Source organism: Podarcis bocagei, assembly GCF_964188305.1.
Source record: "Podarcis bocagei genome assembly, chromosome: 18".
In the NCBI taxonomy this organism is placed as follows: Eukaryota; Metazoa; Chordata; class Lepidosauria; order Squamata; family Lacertidae; genus Podarcis; species Podarcis bocagei.
Genome location: NC_138144.1, coordinates 11,320,143 through 11,348,007, shown reverse-complemented (window position 1 = coordinate 11,348,007; position 27,865 = coordinate 11,320,143). Strand labels below are relative to the sequence as shown.

The 27,865-nt window shown below is 47.5% G+C and overlaps 1 protein-coding gene across 4 annotated transcripts; it reads right to left on the bottom strand.

The window, feature by feature from the left end:
- Positions 1 to 19: 19 nt before the first annotated feature.
- Positions 20 to 27,865, bottom strand: LOC308577484 (semaphorin-4D-like). 4 transcript variants are annotated; one of them, XM_081177693.1, is made up of 15 exons: positions 27,774 to 27,865; positions 24,802 to 24,973; positions 23,467 to 23,612; positions 22,791 to 22,850; positions 21,797 to 21,895; positions 20,352 to 20,451; positions 19,194 to 19,304; positions 14,843 to 14,988; positions 14,396 to 14,571; positions 12,206 to 12,362; positions 11,851 to 12,076; positions 10,973 to 11,088; positions 9,964 to 10,130; positions 8,665 to 8,717; positions 20 to 912 (listed from the first exon to the last, which is right to left on the bottom strand). In XM_081177693.1, exons 2-15 carry the CDS (start codon positions 24,917 to 24,919, stop codon positions 128 to 130), a joined length of 2,460 nt encoding a protein of 819 aa, XP_081033819.1. In that variant the 5' UTR covers positions 24,920 to 24,973; positions 27,774 to 27,865; the 3' UTR covers positions 20 to 127. The 4 variants fall into 4 exon arrangements, with proteins under 4 accessions (XP_081033819.1, XP_081033821.1, XP_081033820.1 ...); XM_081177695.1 differs by lacking the exon at positions 21,797 to 21,895; XM_081177694.1 differs by lacking the exon at positions 22,791 to 22,850.

Genomic DNA, 27,865 nt, shown 5'->3' with positions numbered 1-27,865 from the left:
AGAAAGGTAAATTGGCATCAACTTTACTTTTTTATTTATTTTCCAAACCCTCTTAAAATGGGGGGTCCTGGGCACACAATGGGACAGTTCGTGGGGTTTCTGTGGTGCGGACCCTCTGCCAAGGCCGTCATGCTGCAAGGCCTTCTTCGTCAGTGAGCTGGACTTTGCTGACCAGGCAGTTTGAAGAACAGCAGGCTGCCCTGCCCGCGGCGAGGCTGGTGGTCTGCTTTGCCTTTGCGCTGCATGTCTCTTGGGGTGAGCTTGCCAGCAGGGCTGATTCGCTGGCCGAGCCGGAAATGGGACAGGAGGCCAAGCTTCCCTGAATCAAGACTGTTTGCTCTGGCTCGGGATCCGCTGCCCCAAGGGCATCCACCGTTTCTGACCTCCTGCTCCACACACTTTTCCCGGGGAGAGAGAGGTGGCCCTCGTAAAGGTTCCAGGAGAGCAAGGAAAGGAAAAGCAGGGCGAAGGCTCCTCCCCAAAGCACCAATGTGAACGAGAGCCCTTGGACTCTCTGGGGTCGCTCCAGCCTTGCCGGGTCCTCCGTCTGGAGAGACGCCAAGGGCTGCGATTTTGGAGCTGCAGAGACGGCACACTCCCGATTTGATGGATCGCTCTCGGGAGCCACAGCGAAGCTGCTCTCTTGCTGGAGGTAAAGGAAATAGGTGGACATGGAGATGCGGAATTCTCTTCCGTTGGATGTCTCAACAGACTGGCACTCGTAAAGCCCGGTGTCAGAAGCCGTCATGTTAAACACGACCAGTCCCCTGGTGTGGAAGAGATATTTGGGCTCTTCGTCCTGCAGGCTGCTCCCATTGAATGTCCAGACAGACGTGGCCAGGTTGGACAGAGAGCTGCAGCTGAGATGTGGGCTGCTACCCAGGGGGACAGGGAGCCTCCTGACGTTCTTAGCTGAGAAAGGAAAGAAGCCAGAGGTGGTTACCCTTCTGCTACACTCACCTCCCTCCATCATTTCAATGACCTTCCCAACCTCCTCCTACAGCCCTTGCACTGTTTTGCTTCTGATGATGATTGTTTTTAGTAGGAGTAGTACCCCACTCCACCTGACTGGTTGCCCCAGCCACTCTGGGAGGCTTCCAGCATACATAAAACATTAAACATTAAAAACTTCCCTATACAGGGCTGCCTTCAGATATCTTCAAAAGGTTGTATAGTTACTTATCTCCTTGACATCTGCTGGGAGGGCATTCCACAGGGCGGGTGCCAACGCCAAGAAGGCCCTCTGCCTGATTCCCTGTAACCTCACTTCTCGCAGTGCGGGAACTGCCAGAAGGCCCTCGGAGCTGGACCTCAGTGTCTGGGCTGGTATAGAGGGCCAAGGCTGTTTAGGACTTTGAAGGTCAGCACCAACACTTTGAATTGTGCTCAGAAACATACTGGGAGCCAATGTAGGTCTTTCAGGACCGGTGTTATATGGTCCCAACAGCCACTCCCAGTCACCAGTCTAGCTGCCACATTCCAGACTAGTTGTAGTTTCCCAGTCACCGTTAGGTAGCTTTAAGCTCCAAGATTTAGAACCTCAAAGCCAATGTGAGAGCATTTGGGTCAAAATTAAGGGAGAGAAGAATAACAGAGACCTCATTGTGGGAGTTTACTATAGACCCCCAAGCCAAACGGAGGACATAGATGATGCCTTCCTGGAACAGATGGCCAAGCATGCAAAAGGAAGGGAGATAGTAGTAATGGGGGACTTCAATTACCCGGATATTTGTTGGACGTCAAACTCAGCCAAGAGCATAAGGTCAAACAGATTCCTCACTGGCCTTGCAGACAACTTCATTGTCCAGAAAGTGGGAGAAGCAACAAGAGGAACAGCCATTTTAGATCTGGTCCTAACCAATGTTGATGACCTGGTTAGTGGGGTAGAAGTGGAAGGATCATTAGGCGCGAGTGATCATGCTCTTCTGAAGTTTACTATACAGCGGAAAGGAGCAGCCAAGCATACTAGGACTCAATTTCTTGACTTTAAGAAAGCCGACTTCATAAAACTTAGGGAAGTGCTGGGTGAGATCCCATGGACAGCAATACTAAAAGGAAAGGGAGTTCATGATGGCTGGGAGTTTGTTAAGAGGGAGATAGTAAAAGCACAACGTCAGGCAATACCAATGAGACGGAAACATGGAAGGTGCCTAAAGAAGCCAGGGTGGCTATCTAAAGAACTTTTAACTGAATTAAGATTAAAAAAGGATGTGTACAAAAAATGGAAAAGGGGGGAAACCACCAAAGAGGAATTCAAACAAATAGCCAGCACGTGTAGACACAAAGTCAGAAAAGCTAAAGCACAGAATGAACTCAGGCTTGCTAGAGAGGTTAAAAGCAACAAAAAAGGCTTTTATGGGTATGTTCGTAGCAAAAGGAAGAACAAAGAAACAGTGGGGTCACTCAGAGGAGAAGATGGTGAAATGCAAACAGGGGACACAGAAAGGGCTGAACTCCTCAATGCCTTCTTTGCCTCAGTCTTCTCCGATAAAGAAAACAATGCCCGACCTGAAGAATTTGGAGCAAATGATTCAGCAAAGGAAACACAGCCCAGAATAACTAAGGAGACAGTACAAGAATATTTGGCTAGTTTAGATGTATTCAAGTCTCCAGGGCCAGATGAACTGCATCCAAGAGTATTAAAAGAACTGGCAGATGTGATCTCAGAACCACTGGCAGTCATCTTCGAGAAATCCTGGAGAACAGGCGAAGTCCCAGCAGACTGGAGGAGGGCAAATGTTGTCCCTATTTTCAAAAAGGGGAAAAGAGAGGACCCAAATAATTACCGCCCAGTCAGTCTGACATCAATAGCAGGGAAGATTCTGGAGCAGATCATTAAGCAAACAGTCTGTGAGCACCTAGAAAGGAATGCTGTGATCACCAATAGTCAGCATGGATTTCTGAAAAATAAGTCATGTCAGACTAACCTGATCTCATTTTTTGACAGAATTACAAGCCTGGTAGATGAAGGGAACTCAGTGGATATAGCCTACCTTGATTTCAGTAAGGCATTTGACAAGGTGCCCCATGATATTCTTGTAAAGAAGCTGGTAAAATGCGGTCTTGACTCTGCTACCACTCAGTGGATTTGTAACTGGCTGACTGACCGAACCCAAAGGGTGCTCATCAATGGTTCCTCTTCATCCTGGAGAAGAGTGACTAGTGGGGTGCCACAGGGTTCTGTCTTGGGCCCGGTCTTATTCAACATCTTTATCAACGACTTGGATGATGGACTCAAGGGCATCCTGATCAAATTTGCAGATGACACCAAACTGGGAGGGGTGGCTAACACCCCAGAGGACAGGATCACACTTCAAAACGACCTTGACAGATTAGAGAACTGGGCCAAAACAAACAAGATGAACTTTAACAGGGAGAAATGTAAAGTATTGCACTTGGGCAAAAAAAATGAGAGGCACAAATACAAGATGGGTGACACCTGGCTTGAGAGCAGTACATGTGAAAAAGATCTAGGAGTCTTGGTTGACCACAAACTTGACATGAGCCAACAGTGTGACGCGGCAGCTAAAAAAGCCAATGCAATTCTGGGCCTCATCAATAGGAGTATAGCATCTAGATCAAGGGAAGTAATAGTGCCACTGTATTCTGCTCTGGTCAGACCTCACCTGGAGTACTGTGTCCAGTTCTGGGCACCACAATTCAAGAAGGACACTGACAAACTGGAACGTGTCCAGAGGAGGGCAACCAAAATGGTCAAAGGCCTGGAAACGATGCCTTATGAGGAACGGCTAAGGGAGCTGGGCATGTTTAGCCTGGAGAAGAGGAGGTTAAGGGGTGATATGATAGCCATGTTCAAATATATAAAAGGATGTCACATAGAGGAGGGAGAAAGGTTGTTTTCTGCTGCTCCAGAGAAGCGAACACGGAGCAATGGATCCAAACTACAAGAAAGAAGATTCCACCTAAACATTAGGAAGAACTTCCTGACAGTAAGAGCTGTTCGACAGTGGAATTTGCTGCCAAGGAGTGTGGTGGAGTCTCCTTCTTTGGAGGTCTTTAAGCAGAGGCTTGACAACCATATGTCAGGAGTGCTCTGATGGTGTTTCCTGCTTGGCAGGGGGTTGGACTCGATGGCCCTTGTGGTCTCTTCCAACTCTATGATTCTATGATTCTATGATTCTATGATTCTAGTCCTTGTGTTTTTTAAGGGCCCCCACCACCATCTGAGGTGCAGAGGGTGGGAATGTGGGACAGGTTTTTTTGGTAGCAGTACCCAGAGCTGGCTAACCCCACCCCTTTTGCACATTTAGAATCATGGAATTGTAGAGCTGGAAGGGACCACAAGGGCCATCTAGTCCCACCTCCTGCAATGCAGGAATCTTTCGCCCAACGTGTGGATCGAACCCACAACCCTGAGATTAATAAGTCTCATGTACTACCAAGTGAGCTATCCCAGGTCAAAAATGAGTCAGTAAATCACCTGTTAAACAGGTGGATATTTCATAGAATCATAGAGTTGGAAGGCACCCCGCGGATCATCTAGTCCAAGATCTTGCAATGTTGGAATATGCAGCTGTCCCATGTGGGGATTGAACCTGCAACCTTGGCATTGTCAGCACCGCACTCTAACCAACTGAGCTCTCCGGGCTGAGCTGGATATAAATAAATATTATTTAGGGCAATAGTATTTAGAAGCACATTTAATCTATGCTCGCAGGGTGCTCTTAGACCTGATTTGACTTGGGCTGGGCTGCTGATGCTCTTTTCCTGCCATTTGTGGCTGCTTTGTTAGTTTACAAGCACTTGAGGGTTTTAGGGTGGTAGCTAGCAGCTCTGAGGTCCCGGTTTCTGATGGAAGGGTGGGAGGTGGATGTTATAAAGCAATAAATGACGCTCTGGCAATGGCATGCCATGGTGGCCTAGGTGTGTTTGTGATCCTGAGATTGATACAGCCAACGTGAGTGTTGTCCCTTTGACCCCTATAGGAAAGAGTTTTCCATTTGTGTAGTGGCTCTCAGAGAAAGAGAAGAGATTCTTGCTGTTTCCCCCTCCCCGCATCTTTGGAAGCGCTGCTTAACATGTGCTGCATGGAGGGTTGGGGCTCCTGAAATTTTAATGCGCTTTCTGCTCTTTAATATTTGCCGTCTTGTACGAGATGCGCTCAGCGGCAACGGCACCGACAATCTCTGCTGCAGGCCGCTGTTGCTGGTCCCGCTGACATTCACTCCCCAGCACCCGGGAATTCCCTGGGTTCAGCCTGGGGCTAAAAATTAAAGGCGGCAGCTTTCGAGAGAATGACTACAAAAGGAAAAAGCGAACATGCCTTCAGTCCCATTCTCTAGAGCCAGGAGGGGGTTCATGCTAACAAAAGAGGGGGGGGGGGGAATCTGTGCCTGTGGGAGCAAAGGCAAGCTTTTTTTAAACCAAACACAATTTTTTCATGCAGTGCCTCTGGGAAATATCAGAAGTCGCCATGCAGCAGATTCAAAGGGAGATGCACGCAATTAACCAAAGAGGCAGCAACTGTGATCCTAGGTTCAAATCAGACTCTGGGGGCACAGTAATGATTTGCCCTTAAGTGATAGCCCAGTTGGTTAGAGTGAGATGCTGATAATGCCAAGGTTGCAGGTTCAATCCCCATAAGAGACAGCTGCATATTCCTGTACTGCAGAGGGTAGGACTCGATGATCCCCAGGGTTCCTCCCAACTCTATGAATCTAGGATTCAAGATCATGTAGTTGTTTGCAAAAGGGACACGGGTGGCGCTGTGGGTTAAACCACAGAGCCTAGGACTTGCTGATCAGAAGGTTGGCGGTTCGAATCCCCGTGACGGGGTGAGCACCCGTTGTTGGTCCTGCCAACCCTAGAAGTTGAAAGCACGTCAAAGTGCAAGTAGATAAAATAGGTACCGCTCCAGCGGGAAGGTAAACGGCATTTCCATGCGCTGCTCTGGTTCGCCAGAGGCGGCTTAGTCCTGCTGGCCACATGACCTGGAAGCTGTACGCTGGCTCCCTCGGCCAGTAAAGTGAGATGAGCGCCGCAACCCCAGTCGTCCGCGACTGGACCTAATGGTCAGGAGTACCTTTACCTTTAGTTGTTTGCAATGTAGACAGAATACCTCCAGGCTGCATGGAGGGCTGAGAAGCCTGAGAGGGTAGGGGGAACTGGATGGCACAGTGTCCACTAGTGGCAAATCTGGAACATGCATTCATGGCCTCTGATGCCAAAAGTGCATTTCGGGTGCATGTGAGAAGTGCCTGCAGGCTTGCGAGGGCATGTGGGTCTGTCTGGGTGGAGGACAGCAGCATTACCGTTACCATGGAGAAAGCAACAGGCTCTTTGGAAAGGAGGTGCAGGGCTCCTGGCCCCCCGCCTGCCTGCGACATCACTGTTGCCAGGCAAAGTCAAGTTCCGAAGGGCAGTTCCAGATTACCAAATAGGCAGAATAAGCACCAACCTATGGGCCCCACCCATATTAGGGGCCCCATGACAATGGATCAAAATAATATTGATTTGATCTTGAAAGAAAATTACAACCAAGCCTTCTTAGTTCACTGTTATCCCACTAGAGGGGGGCGGAGACTGCCTAGGGGCCTCCACAGGGTTTAATCCGGCACTGCCAAAGGGGTTCTATGGCACTGACATGGTGGAGCTCTGGACAGGCTGCCGGCTAGAAACAGAGGCTGCAAACGATCCCTTGCAATGAAGCCTGGCAGGCATTCTCAGCTGGGATCGGTAACTGCTGGGTCACATCAAGGTCAGAGGATTCCTGGGCTTACTTGGGGCCCTTTAAGCCACAGCATGCTGCCCAACAGGCTGGCATTTTTCTCTCCGATACCCTGAGGATTTCTCTCTCTTTCTTTCTTTCTTTCTTTCTTTCTTTCTTTCTTTCTTTCTTTCTTTCTTTCTTTCTTTCTTTCTGCACTAGCTGCAGCCTTGTCCTGAAGAGCGACCTTTTCACACTGGCTGCTCACATCTGACTTGTCTCTCAAGCTCTGTGATTGACAGGCACCTCTGGTTTTGTGGCTCCCCTGCCCAGCTCCCATGACCTTTGAAATCTCAACCCCTGGCAGCCTCCCCCTGCCTGGATGGGTGCCTGAACTCCCTTCCCCATTGGGTGTGAGGCCTCCATCTCCCAGCCCTTTTCCTGCAGATCCTGCACAAGCACAGGAATGTTTTAATTGTATATTTGACATCTGCATCGCAGGGGGTTGGACTAGATGGCCCTCGGGGTCCCACCCAGCTCTACAATTCTATGATTTTATGAGTCATGGGTGGTGGTGGGGGAAGAGACAAATGTCATAATAAGACTGAGTGTGAGAGAAGGTGCTCCTCCAGATAACTTGCTTATCCAGAAGTTGCATGATGTCTGTTCTTCAGACAGCATTTGTCCTTATTTCTTTGCAGGGGAGGTTACATGTCTTTCCATCATTTGACAGCTTATCTCACACTTTTCAGCACATCTCCTGATCACAAAAAGTGGGCAACGTCTGAAAGTGGGTGGGTGGCCATGTGGCCAAACTGCTGCCCCAACGGGAAACCAGGAGGCAGGATTCAAGCACCAGTCTCCTCTCTCCCCTCCTGCAGTTTACAGCAAAAACCAGGTTCCCGCAATGGGAAGCCCACAAAGAGGAGGTGACAGCAGTGGCCTTCTCCCACTCTTGTTCGCCACTCTTCTAAGGTGGACTGGCTCTGTCCATGGAGGATCCATTTAGAAATCATAAGAGCCCTTCAGCAGCTGGGTCAGGCCAGCCTTGTCTAGTCCAGCCTCCTGTCTGCATAGCGGCCACGCAGATGCCCCAAACAGAAGCCGGCAAGCAAGAGTCGAGCACCTCGACCCTCCTGTGGTTTCCATCAACTGAGATCTTTTGTTTTCTTTTATGATTCTTTAGCTGGACCATTGAGGTGGAGACGCTTCTTCAGGTATACAGGGTCGAGGCCGTTTAGGCCTTTAATGATCAGCACCAATAATCTGAATCATGCTCGGAAACACATTGGGAGTCAGTGAAGGTCTTTTAGGACGGGAGTTATATGGTCCCAGTCACCACTCTGGCAGCCACATTCTGGATTAGTTGCAGTTTCCGGCTCACCTTCAAAGGTAACCCTATGTAGAGCACATTGTAACACTCCAAGCAGGGGAATAACCAGAGCATGCACCCCTCTGGCAAGACAGTCCACAGGCAGGTAGGTCTCAGGCATGGGTAGGCAAACTAAGGCCTGGGGGCCGGATCTGGCCCAATTGCCTTCTAAATCTGGCCCATGGACAGTCCGGGAATCCGCGTGTTTTTACATGAGTAGAATGTGTCCTTTTGTTTAAAACCCATCTCTGGGTTATTTGTGGTGTATAGGAATTCGTTCATTCCTCCCAAAAAAAATATAGTCCAGCCCCCCACAAGGTCTGAGGGACAGTGGACCAGCCCCCTGCTGAAAATGTTTGCTGACCTCAGACTCTCTGCCGGCGCGCCAGATGGAGCAGTTGCTCTGGACACAGTATCCCTTCTGTAACTTGGCATCCTATGGATCATTATGGTGCCGGCTTTAGAAAGGTAAAATTCACATGTGTTTCTCTACCCAGTTTAACCTCTGGCCCTGAGCACCACTTGTGAACTGGCTAACTACATCCAGGCAGAGCACTTGCTTACAGACCCTATTATCTCCAGAAAATAATAATAACAATAATATATGTATAAAACATTCCCCTACCCACTTCAGGGCACCTGGAGGCATCACCATTCCTGACACTCTGAATCAGATCCCTGCAGGGAGGAAGAGGCGAATTAACATGAATACTTCATGCAGGCATGAAAAAGCATTTGGCGTTGCGCAACCACTTCTCTCAGAAAGCATCCTCGCCTGGCCTTGAAATTCACAGAATCATGGCTGAGGGGCTCGGAGCGAACAGGGACTCTCCTGTGAAGAGCAGAGAACAATGTGCTTCGGTGGCACACACTGAAGTGTGGCTGAGAGTGCGTGGGTTTCAAAGCCTCACCTTGAGCGTTTATTCTCCGCACAGGCAGGGCTGGAGCCTGGTAGGTGGGAAGCACACTGTGCCAGCCCAGTTCAATCTCTGGTAACAAACAGAGAAGCTTTTCCCCAGCCCCATATGGAGATGCCGGTGATGGAACGTGAGATCTTCTGGACATGAAGGGCTCTGTCACTGAACTATGGTCCTCCGCCTCAAAATAAACTAAAATCCTAATCCTCATGGTTCTGAGGAAAGGTTCTGATTCACAGGGGTACAGAGGGGAGCTTCTACTGAGTCAGACCACTGTTCCTTCCTTTACAGATAAATATAAGATTCTAGTCCTCATGGTCTTGAACAAAGAGCTAAGTTTTCCACAGAAAACCACAAAGCTGCCTCGTGTCAAGTCATATTGCTGGTTCATCTAGCTCACGATTGTCTCCAGAGTTTCCCAAACTTGGGTCTCCAGCTGTTGTTGGACTACAACTCCCACCATCCCTAATTAGCAGGACAAGTGGTCAGTGATGATTGGCACTGTAGTCCAAAAACAGCTGGGAGTTTGGGCAATACTGGTCTTGCCTGGCAATGCAGAGGACCTTCTGCATGCTCCAACCCTTAAAGGAAGATTCCAGCCCTCCTGGCTTTGGCTTAAGAGCTTACTGAAACAGAAGCACAGAAAGGTGCCTTACGCCAAGAGATCACTGGTCCACCTGCCCCAGAAGTAGCTCTCCAGGGTGTCAGATGGGGTTTCCCCCCAGCCCTGTGTAGAGATGCTGGGGTGGATCCTGGCCCTTCTGCATGCCACACAGTTGCTCTGCCACTGAGCTAAGGGAGGTAGAAGTAAGCAGAAGAATAATGTGTGTTCGTTTCAGTTACAGGCACGGAGGTCGCCTAGAGGGCTCAGAGTGAAATGAGAGGCAGTGATGTTAAGTGAATGGTAAATAATGCACGGCGTAGCTTTCAAACCCTCTCAAATGCTGCATAAATGCTAATAGCTATTGTTATTATGCATCCCACAGGGCAGGGGTTGTGCTACTCACCGCAAACCCCCAGACCGGTTCGCCACGGGGATGCAGGCGCCAAGAGGCAGTGACCAGGCACAGTAAGGATCCCTGGCTAAGACGCAGTCGAGGCAGAACTTGTACCGGCTGCAGGCGGCCACGGGGAGCTGCACCAGCCGGGAGGCAGACCCAGCATACAGCAGGCCCTGGAAAGGGAGCACCAAGCAGACAAGACTGCGGTGTAGCTCAGCTGGCATGGAGCATGAGAGCCTTAATCTCAGGGCCATGGGTTCCAGGCTGGACATGTTGCAGGGGGTTGGGCAAATGACCCTTGTGGCCCCTTCCAACTCTGATTCTAAGACCTCTTTCCTGCACTGGACTAAACTGTACATGAAAGAGATGCACGCAAAAGGGCAGGCAGAAGAAGACATGTCAGGCTAGGACCTGGGGTGCCATGGTTCAAATCCCCACTCAGTCAGGAAGCTCACCGGGCGGCAGTGGGCCAGTCCTTGCCTCTCCGCCTGACCTACCTCACATGGTTGTTGTGGGGATTAGAGGAGGAGCAGGAGAAGCAGGTGCACCTTGGGGGGAATGTGGGGTGCAAAGGCAATAACTAAATGAATAAAATGATGTGAAAGGAAAAGGCTAAACGGTGAGGAAGGTGTGGTGTCATGCTGCACAGCCCATGTAGGCATTTAGAGGCCAAGCCGAAAGGCAGCCACTCTTTCAAATTTCAATTTCTCTGGTTTTGGCATTGCAGTTCTCCAGCCAGGCAACACGTACAAAACTGACACATGACAGGTTAAACCTAAAAATGCCTAACATTCAAAAATGCATTGTGCTGGGGGAAACTGCTCTGCAAAAGGGGAAACTACGACAAAAAAGGTCAACATGGGGAGAAATTCAGACCCAAATGTCACTGGATTTTCAAAACTTGAAAATAAATAAACTGCAAATTGCTGCAGAATTGTAGAAAGCTGAACTGAAGTTTCGGAAAGATGAGTAACTGAGAGAAACCAGAATGGATGGATCAGGACAGATGTCCTACCTTTTGTGCAGCCAGCTTGAGTGTCTGCACAGGCTCTGGAGATGGAAACAGCTGTAACTCTTCCACAATGAAAATCTCCCCCTGGAGGTTGACAGCTTTATGCAAATAGCCCTTATCTGCACAAAATCAAGCACACTTTTAAACCCCAATTAAAGTAAATGGGGTGGGGAGAAGAAGAGAAGGGACCACTGTTTTGAAGGAAACATGGTCTAAATTACTCAAAAGCAGGAAAAATGTGAGGTTAAGTCTCCTGCCCTCCTAAAAAGGTGCTTTATTCATCGGATAAAGAAGCCAAAAAGACCTTGGTAAAGTCACTGCTTGCCCCAGCCACTCTGGGTGGCTTCCAACATATATAAAAAACCATAATAAAACATTAAACTTTAAAAACTTCCCTCTCCAGGGCTGCCTTCAGGTGTCTTCTAAAGGTATGTGTAGTTACTTATCTCCTCGGCTCAGGGGTCGCATAACCTCCATATCCTCCCACGTTTCTCTGATGAAAATAGGGACACCCCCTGCTTCCTGGTAGCCGCCCTGCCAACCTTGCGGGGGGGGGGGGATGCCTACATCAGCCCCCACCACTCTCACTCCAAGAAAGAAGTTCTTTGCCCCTCTCCTTTGTTTGGAACAGATGAGAGGATGACCGTCCAACCTTGTCACCCAGCAAAAGGAAGGCATGTTTAGAGAGGGAGTGTTTGATGTGAGAGAGACTGAGTCAGCACAAGAAGGAACTGAGCGGGGAAAGCAAAGAGTCTCTCAAGCATGGCAGATTTTTGAGATGTTTCCCAAGACCTTCAGCAGATTCCATGGGAGGTAGCAGAGGGCACACGGGCGCCTGCTTGTGCCATGCTGGCAATTCCCAATCTAGGAAGTTGGCCTACCTGTCCCTAGGAAAAGGATGTCGTACGTTGCATTATCCATGCCACTAGTTTGGTCTACCACAAGATGTGTGTATCGCACGCCTCTTTTGACCAACATCGGCTGGCGGCCGATGGGGTTCACGGTGCCATCCATCAGGGGATGGTCCCTGGCAAACTGGAGGACTCTGTCCGGCAAGTCAAGGGAAGAGCTGTATCCCTCCTGGTGCCTGGCAGAAATCTCGAGGCACTAGAAAAAGGAAGATGGTTACAGTATTCCTTTTATTCAGACGTTCACCTGTTTGGTACAAGTGATATCCACTTGAACACTTACCACATGGGGGCATAGATGGTCAACCAGGGGAGGGGGACAACTTACAGCGCCCGGGCGAGGCGTGGGGACCTCTCCCCTGTGCACCACCCATTTTGCATGTGAATTCTCAACGGCAAGGGGGCCTTTGAAGTTTCCTTTCTGGAAGAGGTCTTGAACAGCTTCCATCCTGAACGCACAAATGGCGGAGATGTCCAATCTCCCCCTGAAACAAGACGGAAAGGAAATAAGTTCTGCGACAGAGCACGTCTTTCCAGAATGCCTCCCTGCTTCTGGAACAACCAAAGGATTTGTCTGATGAAGAAATTTGCCCACAAATAAGATGAAAACTCCCTCCCACTCTTCAGAAGTGGAAGAAGCAAATCATGCAGAGATGCAAGAAGCAGCCATCCCTGAAGGTGGGGGGGGGGATCTGGGCTCAGCCTATGAAGCTGCCTTATCCTTGGCTGTCCAACAAGCCAAAGATTGTACAGCTATCATGGTCCAACTTCTCCGGCAGAGAAAGATCTTTCCCTTTCCAACCTTTTCCCCCCAAACAGGAGATGCCAGAGATTGAACTTTCTGTATGCAAAGCACCACAGTGAACTACAGTGCCTCCCAAATAAACAAAGAATTGGTTATTTTACCAATTTACTGTTTACAGAAACAGGCACTTCTCTCCCATTTGCTCCAGCAGAGGTTTGGCAACAATAATTCTACAGGCCGGGGGGAAACAACAACAGCACAGCTCGGCCACACAGTCTGCATGATGCATTCACTGTTTCTCAGGTGCTAATTGCAATCTTGAGATGCCCACTTTTCCCAATCATCCTTTGGTGACAAAGCTTCTTCGTATGAAAAAGTCAGAAACAGAAAGGGTGTGGCAGTGGGGAGAAAATTATTCACACAGGAGACTTCTGCCTTGAGTCAAACCAGGGTACCGAAATGTGGGCCGCCCTTAAGTTGTATCTGTCAATTATTCACAAGACCTCAATAAAAGCTTGTGTTGCTGCTATGTTAGGGGGCCTTTAGTGAGGCTTTTTCTGCCATTCCTGTGGGATGGCTGATGTAGTTCTGTCATCATTGCCATGTGCTCTTATCTGGGCTGTTGGGAGTTGCAGGGAAAACACGCAAAGGCGGCTGATGTAGCTGCGGTTTCTGCTTTATGCTCAAAACAGCACATGTTCCCCACCATTTTTTGAAGGAAAAACTGGAGGTTGGCTTTTGCTGCCCAACTCCTCAATGGGTTCTGAGTCCCCTAAGTCCATGAGAAGAATGGCTGGAAGTAGGATCCAGAGAAAACAAGGCAGATCTTTATTTTTCTGTTGCAACAGAGTACCCCGCCCTCCTTGCAAGGATGTGAGAGACCAAGAACAAAGTGTGCAGAAACTTTTAAATACTTTAGACATTGCCCAACCCCTTAGCCAAAGACTTAACTAAAAGCATCATACATACATCACAGAAAGAGGGTTTCCAGCACAAAAAATTGAGTGTGCAGTCATCTCTCCTGTCTGCCAGGATACCTGATAATGTTTTACTGACTGCATTACCTGGGCAGCCTGGGCATTTTTTTGAGATGTTAAATACTTTAGTTCTTCAATCCGGGTCAGAGGCCCACCCTATTCATACACAAATGTGCCCTTAAAACAGATTTTGTAGGATTTGTAAGTGAAAAGAACTACTGGGGAATTTTTCTCCGATATATTTCCTTCTGTAGAGGAAATATTTTGGGTTATTAAGAACCAAACTGCAGGAGGCCGTGGAAGACAGGAGTGCCTGGCCTGCTCTGGTCCAGGGGGTCACCAAGAGTCGGACACGACTAAACGACTAAACAACAACAAAGAATCAAGATGGCATCAGGACTGCCCCACAGAACAATTTCAGACATGTGATTTATTTACTGATGTATGTGTGCTTACCTTGTGCATTTGTGAACATTTATTGTATATTTGAGACCTTAGAATTCTTATAACACAGTCCTTCTGCACACAGCAAATATTTAAACGATGAAACTCCCTGCCACAGGAGGCAGTGGCGGCTGCCAACTTTGATGGCTTTAAAAGAAACCCAGGTTGTGGCCCTGATGTCCAGGCTCTGCCTCCAAATCCCAGGGGCTGGAAACGAGAGGCGGGGAGGGGGCTCTTGGGCTCAGGCCTGCTTGAGGGCTTCCCTTTGGGGCAACTGTTTGGCCTCGGGGAGGACAGGGGGCTGGCCTAGCAGCGCTCCTCTTGTCTTCTTACGGCTGTGAGAAAACCTTACCACTGCTGGGTGAAAATCCCATAAAAGATGCTTTCCCGCCAGTTGGTTGTTTTGATCATGAAGACGGCGTGGAGGACATTGAACTGAAAATCTGACTCAGGAGCTGAGCAGACAAGGGTGGCCTTTAGAAAGGAGGTCCACTTTTTCTTCAGGGTGCGCCTCCCACCGAGATCACCCTGTGGAAAATAACCCAACAAGCTGGCAGCCAGCAACTCTTCCCCCTCCCCTGAATCAGGGCCTCATTCCCTGGGCAGGGCTGGGGGAGCTTCATGCCAATAGTGGGCAGGGTCAGAGCTAAAGTGGATGGGGCCCGTCCTTTTCTTCCTGGCACCCCCTTTTCTCTTTCTCCCACCCCTTCCACACAGAACTGAAGGTGCCATGTTCTAGCCCAGGGATGGAGGACCTTTTCCCGCACTGGTAAGACAATCAAGGGGTCCAGGTACGCACTGTGCAGATCTGGGCTACCCGCGAGACCAGAAGTTTGTCATAGAAGTCAAACTCAACCGCCGCTTCTGTGAAGAAGACATAAACTCTGTCCGAGTCAGAGCCTGCCCCATTCTCCTGCACGAGATCCATGTGAACGAAGGTGGGCTCTGAAGAAGACAATGACACAGGGTTATTGTTCAATGTCAGGGGTAGAGATCCTAACCAGTTGAAGCACCGTACTCTCCCCACTCAGACTTCCAAACTTCATGATTCTTTTAGGAGGGAATCCACCCCCTCTGATACCAAAAGGGGAGGGGGGGGAAGAGTTCTGCAGCACCCAACAAAAATTATGTTATAGCATTGATATATCGTTCAAAACCACTTTGAAGCCCATATTGTGATATCGGTTTCATAATTTTTGACCTGGCAATATATATATATATAGTGTGTGTGTGTGTGTGTGCGCGCACGCGAAAAATCACAATGTGGGAAAAACCATGAAGCCAATGCCTCTACGTAACTCCATTCTTATTTGAGACATTGTGATATATCAGCATATTGTGATGTTTAGCTGCTGATATATCACAAAGCTGAAAACCAGCTCCATCCCTATTTCAGACATTCTGATGTATCAGTATATTGCGATGTTTTAGCTGGTGATACACTGCGATGTTGAAAACCAGGTATCACCCAGCCCTAATCAGTAGTGATAGCCACCAACCTAGATGGTTTCAAAAGAGGAGGAGGAGGAAGTCTATCCATGGCTACCAGTCATGATGGCTCTGCCCTTCCTCCACTGTCAGAGGCAGGCAAGGGAAACCTCAGGAGGGAAGAGTTGCTCTTGTGTGTCCGTCTTGCTTGTGGGCTTCCCATTGGGGCACCTGGCGCCCATGGGGATGGGTAGGGTGGAAGGCAGGGAGCCCAACAGTAGACTGGTAAGACTCCCTGGAAAAGACCCTGATGTTGGGAAAGATGGAGGGCACAAGGAGAAGGGACGACAGAGGACGAGATAGTTGGACAGTGTGGTGTAGTGGTTAAGAGCGGTTGTCTCGTAATCTGGTGAACCGGGTTCGTGTCTCTGCTCCTCCACATGCAGCTTCTGGGTCACACTTCTTTGAAGTCTCTCAGCCCCACTCACCTCACAGAGTGTTTGTTGTGGGGGAGGAAGGGAAAGGAGAATGTGAGACGCTTTGAGACTCCTTAAAGGGAGTGAAAGGTGGGATATCAAATCCAAAAACTCTTCTTCTTGAAGCTACTAGCATAAGTTTGACCAAACTGCGGGAGGCAGTGGAAGACAGGAGTGCCTGGCATGCTCTGGTCCATGGGGTAATGAAGAGTCGGACATGACTAAATGACTGAACAACAAAAAAACCAAGAAACAAGGCAGGCAGGTGGGGGACAAGTGAGGCCAGACTGAGGTTGGTGGGGCAGTGCCCTTTTCCTAAATGGATCATGTGAACATAAGAAGAGTCTGTTGGATCAGGTCAGGCTCTTCTTACATTCCCCAAATCTTATGGAATGGAACACACTTCATCAGACACTTGAAAGATCCCTCCTCTAGACGTTCCGACACTCAGTGCAAGACGCCCAGGGCAGTGTACAGAAATGCAATAAAGCGCAATAAAATAACAATAAAATAGCACGCAGCAGTCATCAAGAAGAAAAAGGGGAAACATAATTGTCCAATGATTTCCAAGAGGCCCTGAAACTGAATAAGAGCAGGGAGATTAATTCCCTTATTTTAAAATTTCAAGTGTTTTGTGCATCCTTGCTTGGGTCTCTCTCCCCTTCTGTGTTGAAACTTGCAAAACAGCAAAAATCAGCATAGATTAACATCAGGCATCCAGCGGTACAAAGAAACCTAGATTACTCCTTCATAGAAAGGACAGTTTGTTATCACTCAGGCTAAATGAGAACATTCTTGCCCTCATTTAAATAAAGGGGCCGTTTATAGAAATTAATTAAATTGCCTTGCATCTCCTTTCTGTTGCGACAAGGCAGAGCAAATAAAGCCTTTCTGATGGCAAGGAAAATGGGTGAAAATAGGCCTGTCAACAGATTAAAGAACTTTATTTATGGATTAATTATCTGATTTGGAAGCACTTAATCACGGGGAGCACGTTTACAAACTGCAGAAACATCGGTGACGGAGCCCCCTTGAGAGGTACTTGATTGCAAGTTAAAAATTTAATAACAAAATTTAATAAGCTGAAAGATGGCGCTTATTGTTGAGACATGAAAGGTCATCCATATTGTAGCTTGCTTATTTGCAGCAGGGAAGCCTGCAAAGCTAATCGGCTGAGAGGCTGTGATAGCATCCATAGGTGGTTCCATTTATTTATTTACTTATTAAATTTGTATATTTCATCCTTTTTAAAAGTTCACAGGGTGCTTCACAACATAAAATGCAAAATGAGAACACAAAATACATAATAAAACAAAAACAAACTCATAATTCCCCCTCCCACAAACACATTGAAAAGACCATAGAATGTTAATCAGCCAAAGACCTGGTTATAGAGAAATCTTAAAGATATGTAATGAAGGCACAAAGTGAGTCTCCCTAGGGAGAGCACTCCACAGATGGGGAGCCACTGCCGAAAAGACCCGTTCTCATGTGGCTGCCCTCTGGATCTCTCATGAAGGAGGAACATGAAGAAGGGCCTCAGAGGTTGAACACAGGATCAGGGTCAGTTCATATGGGGAGAGGTGGTCCTTAAGCATTGCAGGGGGTTGGACTAGATGGCCCTCAGGGCCCCAACTCCAGCATTCCATGATTCTACGAAGAGAAGAGTCATTTTGGACTCACAGCTGTCCATGGAGGCGCAGGTCAATTCTGTATCCAGGGCAGCTGTCTACCAACTCCACCTGGTACGCAGGCTGAGACCCTACCTGCCCGCGGACTGTCTGGCCAGAGTGGTGCATGCTCTAGTTATCTCCCGCTTGGACTACTGCAATGCGCTCTACGTGGGGCTACCTTTGAAGGTGACTCGGAAACTACAGCTAATCCAGAATGCGGCAGCTAGACTGGTGACTGGGGGCGGCCGCCGAGACCACATAACACCAGTCTTGAAAGACCTACATTGGCTCCCAGTACGTTTCCGAGCACAATTCAAAGTGCTGGTGTTGACCTTTAAAGCCCTAAACGGCTTCGGCCCAGTATACCTGAAGGAGCGTCTCCACCCCCATCGTTCTGCCCGGACACTGAGGTCCAGCGCCGAAGGCCTTCTGGCGGTTCCCTTATTGCGAGAAGTGAAGCTACAGGGAACCAGGCAGAGGGCCTTTTCGGTGGTGGCGCCCGCCCTGTGGAATGCCCTCCCATCGGATGTCAAGGTGATGGACAACTACCTGACATTCAGAAGACATCTTAAGGCGGCCCTATTCAGGGAAGCTTTTAATGTATGATATTTTAGTGTTTTTTGGTTTCTGTGGAAGCCGCCCAGAGTGGCTGGGGAAACCCAGCCAGATGGGCGGGGTACAAAAATCAAATCAAAACCAAGAAAACGGAAAATGAGGCCAAAGGGAAATGAAATTAGGAAGGAACCAGGGTCAAGATAATACGGAGAGCCTTAGCTTTTATAGACATGCTCAGTGCATTTACAAGTGCCTGTCCTTGCCCAACTGCTTTGTGAGAGGTGCAGCTAGGAAGAAGCTGGCTAGGTGGGTGGGGAGGCGATGGCTGTGGCTTAGGCAACACGCAAAGGAGCCAGCCCAAATTGACTTCCATTTGCTCTAGTGTGCCTTTGTGACCTCATTCGCCATTGCACCAATTGCTGCTGTCACCTCAGCCCTATCTGCAGGGTTAACAGCGTATGCACCACATGCACAGTAATGGGGCGTAAGCAAATGTCAGCCGACTGTGGAGGACACAGTGACAACACGTTTTTACTCACCCCCCAACCCAAATCTTTTCTGAACCAAACCTGTGCACCAGTTCCCTGGATCTCTTTCAATCTAAGGACTGGGATACTGTATTTTAAAACATGGACTTGTGCTACTTTTAACATCCCCTCCAGCACTAGCCTGGTTTGATGGTTTGTTTTGTTTTATTAAAGATCTCCCTTTAACAAAATCTGTTTGGTGTTTTAATGAAAACCTGCTTTTTAAGCTACCATGTAAAGAAAAGCTGTGCACATAGCGTTTGGCTGCTGCGCCGCTTTCTCGCCAGATGACGCCGAGGCAGGGAGTGTGTTTTCCAACAATGGCAGATTTAATTGCATGTGCAAAGGGCCCAGTACATGACAAGAGGCAGAGGCAGGCAGATGCCGTCACGAGATCGAAATAAGCACTGCACCTCCAAGCTCCATTAATTGGCGACATCTGCCTGGCGGAGGGGTTAAAGTGACATACCTTTTTTTAAAAAGAGACTTACCGTTAAGCCATGACGCTTTAAATTCTGTCCTTAAAGGATTCCTCAAACTCCGTAGTATAATTGGCTCCGAACCCAAGAAGTTGTTTGAAGTGGCGGAATAAAGTGCACCGTCTGGGCAGGAGAATAAAGAGACAGGCTTTTTAAAAATCTCTGGCACTAATGACAGAGAACAGGCAAGTATTTTGTGTGTGCATGACAGGCTGATGGCTATATTCAGAAGCAGGGCAAGCGAGCAGATGGGCGTAGCCTGGGGGCAGCTGCCCCCCCCCAATCAAGTAAATAAATAAAAATACTTAACTAAAAGTATAAATAACCAGAATATTTGAAATAATAATTTAATAATAATTTTATTATTTATACCCCGCCCATCTGGCTGGGTTTCCAGCCAAATGTTTTGACAGATTTTTCTGAGTGCTTGGGGTCAAAAGAATACATTTCATTCCAAATCTGCTAGACAGAGCCAGGCAGAGGATGATGACAGGTGGGTGTCCTGGCCCCCGTCTAACATAAATCCTGGCTACAATCATGACCCAGAATCATTCAAAATCTTAAGCACCCAAGAAGGAAGGTAGTAGATAGGTAGCCGTGTTGGTCTGCCATAGTCAAAATAAAAAAATTCCTTCCAGTAGCACCTTAAAGACCAACTAAGTTAGTTCTTGGTATGAGCTTTCGTGTGCATGCACACTTCTTCAGATACAGAAGAAGTGTGCATGCACACGAAAGCTCATACCAAGAACTAACTTAGTTGGTCTTTAAGGTGCTACTGGAAGGAATTTTTTTATTTCAAGAAGGAAGGATTAAAGGTGGGTGGAGCTGGAAAAATGCTGTTAGCATCTCAGAACTGTATCCAGTGTTAGCCCTACTCAGGGCAGATCTGTTGAAATGGATGGACATGACTAACTTTGGGGAAAGTCCACGGGGGGTGGGGGAGGAGTCTGGCTTTATGCAAGCAGACAGACTGGGCTGTGTGTAACAAAATAAAAATAAATCGGCTTTCTGATTCCCTTTTCAAGCCAGTCTTTTGTTCAAGGCCTGAAAGGACCAGATCCAAAATATCCCCAGACACCTAATTGGAACAATTAGCACTCGGCAGCCATGACTAAGTGGGAAAGATCTCAGCTCCCTCCGTGGTGGTGTTGTGACAATGAGAAAACTCACCAACCACCAGAGACGTGTATCGTGTCCTCGGCTCAAAGGGGCATCTTCCCCGGCTTTCTACCACCTTGGACAGCAGCTTTAGCTTCCTATTGTCCATGACCTATTTGCAAACCAAGCAAAACCAAATGAGCCGAGCTTTTCTGTTTAGAGACAGCAGCCAAGGTGAGGCCCACATTCCCTCAGGGGGCTACATGGCAGGGATGGAAGGGGCAAGAGGTGAGAAGGGGAGGGGCGAACAGATGCAGGCCTCTCTGTTCAACCATCAGGACTCTCCTGGGTTGCCCCAGCCACTCAGGGCAGCTACCAGCAAAATATAAAAACACAATAAAACATCAAGCACTTCTGCTACTGAAAGCTTTGCTCAAGGAACAGGGTTTTAGCTGCCAAAGCTGCCTGCGCACTTTTTTAGAGTTAAAACCTAAGAGAGGTTACTCTGAAGTAGACATATATGCTTTAAAGCAACATAAACAAATAAATAATGCTTTTAAGGGGATCAGAACTCACAGATCATGGAACATAGAATCATAGAATTGTAGAGTTGGAAGAGACCCCAAGGATCATCTAGTCCAAACCCCTGCAAAGCAGGAACCGAAGACCTCTTGGACCATAAGGGGATTGAAGCCATGACCTTGCCATCATTAGCACCATGCGCTAACCAACGGAGCTTACACAGGACGCTGCTTTTTACTGAGGCAAGTGGTCCAACTGGCCTAGTATCGCCCACACAGACTGGTAGCAGCTATCCAGGGTTTCAGACAGGAAACTCTCCCAGCTCCAGCTGCAGGTGCCACTGGCGACTTGAACCTGGGGACCTTCTACATTCAAGGCAGCTGCTCCCCCTCTGCGCTACGGCCCTCCCCCAACGACACTATATGAGAAAGGGGAGGTGTCAGGGTGCTGTTGTCAGCTCCTGGCTGACTGCCCAGGAAAGCAGAAAGGCAGAGAAAGCACAGGCTTTTTAGTTCTTTTTACTATTATTCCAGATGCCAAGGCAAGGCAACCAAGCACCTTTCAGTATCTACCGTTGCTCTGAGTGAAGCTCCACACACGACACACCCCTTCTTCGTACTTCCCTGTTCATCAGACTCCTCCCCTCTCATACAGTTGCCTGCCTCCAATCCCTCTGCTCTGCTATTCTCAGTGAACGCCTGGTTTGTGGGGAGGGAATGGGTTCTGGGAGTCTCCCCAGTGACTGCTCGGGCTCTGCCGGCTCAATGCTACCTAGATTCTCATCTCCCATTATTTCCCAACTTCTTCCCTCTTGTTCTTCCTCTGGGGTGTGCCCTGTGTCGAACCAGTCCTGTAGATCTACACTACCTGCCCCTTCCTCCTCTCTGGAAGGCTCCTGGGGAGGTGGTCTCCATCACTCCTCTGCATCTGCCCAGTCCCTGACACTAGGGCACGATACTTATAGGTGTTCCACGAAGCTTATTTTGCAAACTTACCACGTAACGACAAGCAGGATAAAATGCATTGGTTCCGCAAACATATAAGCTGGTGGCATTTATCTTATGCAGAATGAGGATGTAATTCTGGCAATCTGCCTTTTAAAAAACAACAACACACACACACAAAATGAAACAGTGGGGGGAAGGGAGAAACAGATCAAAAGCACATGTAGCTCTGAAAGCTATTCTGCTACTGGAGTTAAGCAGCCAAGTCTAGACTCAAAAGTCACCTGACTTACAATACTGAAGATAGCAGGGATTTGTTCATTCATTCAAAGACTCAGCAACTCACTGAGAGAGATGCCTTGGACAGCCGCTGCCCGTCAGGGTAGGTGGTGGTGGTGGTGGTGGTGGTGATGGTGATGGTGATGATGATGATGATAATAATAATAATAATAATAATAATAATAATAATAATAATAATTTATTACTTGTACCCCGGCCATCTGACTGGACAGCTTCCAACAGAATCAAAACACAGCAAAATATCAAACATTAAAAACTTACTGATATCCCTTCAGATATCTTGGGAAAGTTTATTTCCTTGACATCTGATGGGAGGGTGTCCCATCTTGCTACCCTCTACCCGGCTCCCTGTAACCTCACTTTTTGAAGTGAGGGAACCACCAAAGGCCCTCGCTCCTTCAGGTCTATGGGCCAAGGCCATTTAGGGCTTTATAGGTCAGCACCAACATTTTGGATTTTGCTAGGAAATGTGCCGGGAGCCAGTGTAGTTCCTTTAGGACTGGTGTTATGTGGCCGCTCCCAGTCACCAGTCTGGGTTAGATGGACCAAAGGTTTGACTTAGTGTATAAGGCAGCTTCCTAAACCTGGTGAGGGTCTTAAGAGATTTGCAGCCAGAGGTCCCAAATCTGCCTCCGGAGAGTTACCGTCTCCAGGGAGGGCAATTGGAGTCCGTGGATTGCACCCTGTTCTTGGACAGAGACCCACATTGCTAAAGTGACCCAGAAGCACCACGGCCAAGACCTACTTTACTCTTTCCTCGTCGAAGGCACTCAAGCTTCCTGTTCTCTGGGGCAAACCAGGCCTCCTAGGAACCCAAAAGCAAATGAAACATTAAGATGAGTGAACGGAAACTGCAGACCAATTCCATTTTCTACTTTATAGTCACCACTGCTTTTAGCTGAACACTTCCTGGGCTGGAAGTAGAAGTACTAGGCTTACTTTTGGGGCAAAGTTGTTGAGCTTTTTTTCCAGTTTTTCCCAGAGCTGTGAAGCTTTTTTTGTTATGTTTTTAGGGCATATTCGCCCACCCATAGATGCTCTTTCAGCGGCTTGCCTTGCAAGGGGGCTCACTCACATGCCACAAAGGCAGAAGGTTCCCCGTCATCCCCAGGTAAAAGGATATCAGGTTAATAGGAAAGACCTTCTCTCAGTCTGGAGAGCCACTGCCAGTCAGAGTAGACAATGCTGCATTAAATGGACAAGTCATCTCACCCGGGGCAAGGCAGGTTCCTATTTTCCACCTCCCAGCCCTGACATAAAAAGCTTTTAAGTTAGGCTTTTTTTACTTTTTTAAAAAAGTAAAAGAAAACAAGGGACTAGAAATAATCTGACAATTTGGTTTCTTTGCAAAAAGTCTCCTGAAAGACACACAAGTGTGAATATTTTAAACAATGAAATAATAAAAAATTAATATTACATACCCTGGTTATTTCTTTAGAGATATCACTCAAGTCCAAAGCAAGGATATAGCCTTTGGCTCCCACATACAAAATGTTGGTTTCTTCACTCAGGAAGAGGGTGGAAAAATGGGATAGTCCTTGTTTCCAAAAAACGTTAAAATTCTCAGCTATAATAATAATAATAATGCCTTTATTGTCAATGTACAACCTGTGTACAATGAAATTTAAATGGAATATAAATGGAAGAGAGAAGACAAGGCCTAAACATGACTTGAAAACGACTATCTGGGTATCTGCATTCCACTTTCCCAGCAACGCTGAGCTCAAAATGGCTTATAGTAAAAGCATTAAAAATTAGCGAACGTTACTGTCACTATAATCATAATGATCTGATGTAGAATTATATAATTATATATCATATAATAATTCTATCTGCTGCAAAACAGAGAGATTTACTTATAGTTTCTCTTGCATTGCTTTCTTTTGGTGGGTCTACTCCGTGTGGAACAAAGATCCAAGCCTTTGCTTTTCTGTTTTGTTCCCTGCCAGTGGTAAATTGGTCTACAGGTGATGGGTTGAATCCAGACTAAGTGAGCTGCCCCAAGTTCCTCATGGAAATGCATGGGACTCAGGTTCTGCTGTGCTTAAATGTTCACATTGATTTTGGTGGGGCCCAAGTTCAACAAATGCAAGTCTCCGGATTCAACCTGATGTAAATAAGTTAGCTTTAGAATACAGAGGGGCAATACCCTATGTGGCCTCCAGCCTTTTATGGACCCAATCTCATGTGCCCTTAAAGTGTTTTCACCTCAGGAGGAGCTTGTCCTTCCTACACTCCACCTCCAGCAAACATTTGGATTTCAAAAAGTACAAATTTTCCTGTTACATCACACCCACCGCCACCTTGGCAACCTGCCAGTTCTGACCACTCCTGGGTGAGCAGACAACTCTTAATAGCTCAGTACTTGGTTCCCCATTGTTCCTTAACAGCTAGCCTTAGCTAGCCTGGCCAGGTTGGTTTGCATAAACTAACCCATTAATTCCTTGCCTGGCACAATTCTGAAGCTTGTATTTTCCCCTTCATATACAAATATTATCTGAATACTACATTTTATTACTTTCTAATATGCACTGTTACCTCAGCTATAACAATAATGAAAACGATCCCTTCTAATAAAATAAAAGGTTGCCCTGTTGTATCAGATCTCCCTAGCCCTGACTTTGTCAGCTGGTGCCCTCCAATTGATGGGAGTTTTAGTCCAAAACCTCTGGAGGGCACTAGGTTGACAAAGGCTGACAGAGTCTGACAGACTGCCTCAGCACCCTTTTCATTAACAATTGTCGTGGGACACCCACAGTGGTACACCACCGTTTTTCTTGGTACACAGTCCAGAAGACCCTGTGTGTTGTTGAGTGACCGGATCGTCCCCCAGAGGGCAAGAAGGTGAAAGAAGGCTGTGATGACGCCCGACATTTCGTTGCAGAGCCCTGCAGTCTCTCCCGCGTTGGCTCAGTAGCCTTGAACAACCTGAGGTGCAAAAGACGGTTTCAAAGGTTTCATACGGCAATGTTTGCAGTCTCTACGGTGGACTTTACAATAAACCCTAGACAATTTATTTATTTCTTATAATAATAATAATACATTTTTATTTATACCCCGCCCTCCCCAACCACAGCTCAGGGTGGCTAACACCAATAAAATTTCAATAAAACATAATGGGGGGGGGGGGAGAGAGAACAAACAAACAAACAAACAAAAAACCAGTTTATTAAAATACGGGTTAAAATGCAATTTAAAATGCAGCCTCATTTTAAAATTAGCCCATAGATCAAAACCCTAAGGGAAGGGAAACTTAAGGGTCAGACTGAGTCCATACCAAAGGCCAGGCAGAACAGCTCTATCTTGCAGGCCCTGCGGTAACATGTCAAGTCCCGCAGGGCCCTAGTCTCTTGTGACAGAGCCTTCCACCAAGTCGGGGCCAGTACTGAAAAGGCCCTAGTTGAGACCAATCTAACCACCTTGCGGCTTGGGACCTCCAGGGTTGTTATTTGTGGACCTTAAGGTCCTCCGCAGGGCATACCAGGAGAGGTGGTCCCGTAGGTAGGAGGGTCCTAGGCCGCATAGGGCTTTAAAGGTCAAAACCAGCACCTTAAACGTGACCCTGTACTCCACCGGGAGCCAGTGCAGTCAGCGCAGCCAGTGCATTTGTATGTAAGCTGTGCATGGTTCTGTCCTGCCCCCCGTTTTATCCTCACAAGAACCCGGTGAGGCAGATTCAGCTGAGAAACAGTGACTGGCTCAAGGGCAGCTAGAGAGCTTCATGGCTGAGTGTGGATCCAAAGCCAGGTCTCCCGGGTCCTAGCCAGCCTATTATTACCTTTAGAACAGAGCCCTTACACGCACACAAATACCAATCACCATTTCTGCTTCTTAAATTGTGGTGTCCGGAACTGGACACAGGACTCCAGGTGTGATCTGACCTGCAGAACAGAGCAGGATTATGACTTCCCTTCATCAGGACACAAGACCTCTGGTGCTGCAGCCTAGAATAGCATTCGCTTTTTTCCCTGCTGCATCACACTGTTGATTTATGTCAGCTTGTGATCTACTAAGACGCCTAAATCCTTTTCACATCTACTACTGGCAAGCCAGGTGTCCCAGGGCTTATATTTGTGCAGCTCGTTGGATACCATTTTCCAGAGGTGGTATCCAACAAATTCCAATAATAATACTGTAATAGCAGTCGTAGTAGTAGTAGTGATAATAATAAATTTCTTATACCCCACCCACTCTGGGCGGCTTATACTCAGAACAGACCCATAACATGGTTACAAGTGCCACATAAAACTCCTGCCACAGCTGTAGGAAGGCAACAATTTTAGCATGGCAGCACCTGCACTTTGGAACTCCCTGCCTGTTGACCTCAAGCAGGCAACTCCACAGCACTCTTTTTGGAACCTGCTTAAAATATTTTTTGTTTAGGCAAGCCTCTCCAGACATGTAGGAGTTACATGCATCCTTGATTTTAGTGCTACTGTTGATTTCAATCACCTTTGAAATGTTTTAAGAATACCTGTTTTTAATTGCTTTTATTGATAATCTAATTTTTCTTTTTATGAACCACTTTGGGGCTCTCTCATAATGAAGTGGTGTACATAAATGTGGAAATAAAATTTAAAAAATAATTAACATTAGGCATTCTGAGCGATCCTTATCTTGCCATTAACCTTACAATAGTCCTGTAAGATAAAGTGACAATGTAAAATATGTAATGTCAGGTAATGCAAGGTAATGCTGACAAAGTGTGTTTTAATCTCTTGCTGCTAGTGTTAATTACCTTTTGAAAGGTTTTAGTTGTTTGGAACCGTGCTTTATTGATCATTTCAATATTTTTGTGCAAACCACTTAGAGGTTATTCTTATTATTCTTTATTAAGTTTATAAACTTTGTAAGTTTTGCAATACAAAATAAAGAACTGAGCCTAAGTTGTTGAATTTCATCTGAGGAGGTCTGACATGGGAGACGATCTGTGAATCCTGATGTTGCCACAATAGTCAATGGGGTCTAAACTACTGAGCCTCTTGCAGATCAGAAAGTTGGCGATTCAAATCCCAGCTCCTGCCAACCTAGCAGTTCGAAAGCAGGCCAGTGAAAGTAGCCCTAGCCCCCCCCCCCACAAAAAAATCACTTTGAGGTTTTGTTTCTTTGTCCTGTAATGACCCCCATATATATATATATATATATATATATATATATATATATATATATATACACACACACACACACACACACACACACCCTCAGGACATCTCCCTCCCCCCACCAAATATCCCCATATTATCTCTCCATAATTGTCCCTCTAAGCAAGGGCGTCTCCCCACAAAAAACAATGCCCTTCCTAGGACAAAAGACACCCCAACCCCAAAATATTCCTCTCAGGAAACCCCCTCCCTCCCTGGTCTTCAGTTGCAGCCCCCCCCCGCCCCCAGAATTCTCCTCAGGGCACCCCCCCCCGCCAATTTTACCAGCTCCCACACACGCCTCCGCCCCAAATTCTCCTCAGGATACCCTTATTTCATGCATTCCCGGGGGGGCTGGACTGGAGGGCCTTTGGGGTCCCCCTATTTCAGCCGCCTCCCCAATTTCGCCCTTATCAACCTCACCTTTTTATTCACCTGCCACAAGCCCCCAGGCGCCACCCCACTTTATTTTCAGCCCTCACCCCACCCAATTATTAAACCTGCCAATATTAATATTATTATTATTACTATTATTCCCCCCTTCAGGTTCTCCGCCAGCTTTCCCCGCTCCCCCCTCCTCAAATTACCGGGCGGGGGAGGGGGAAACGGCCGGGGCGCGCTTTTATACGCCCACGTGACCTGCGCCCCTCCCAATTGGCCCCGCCCCCTCCGAGCTCCG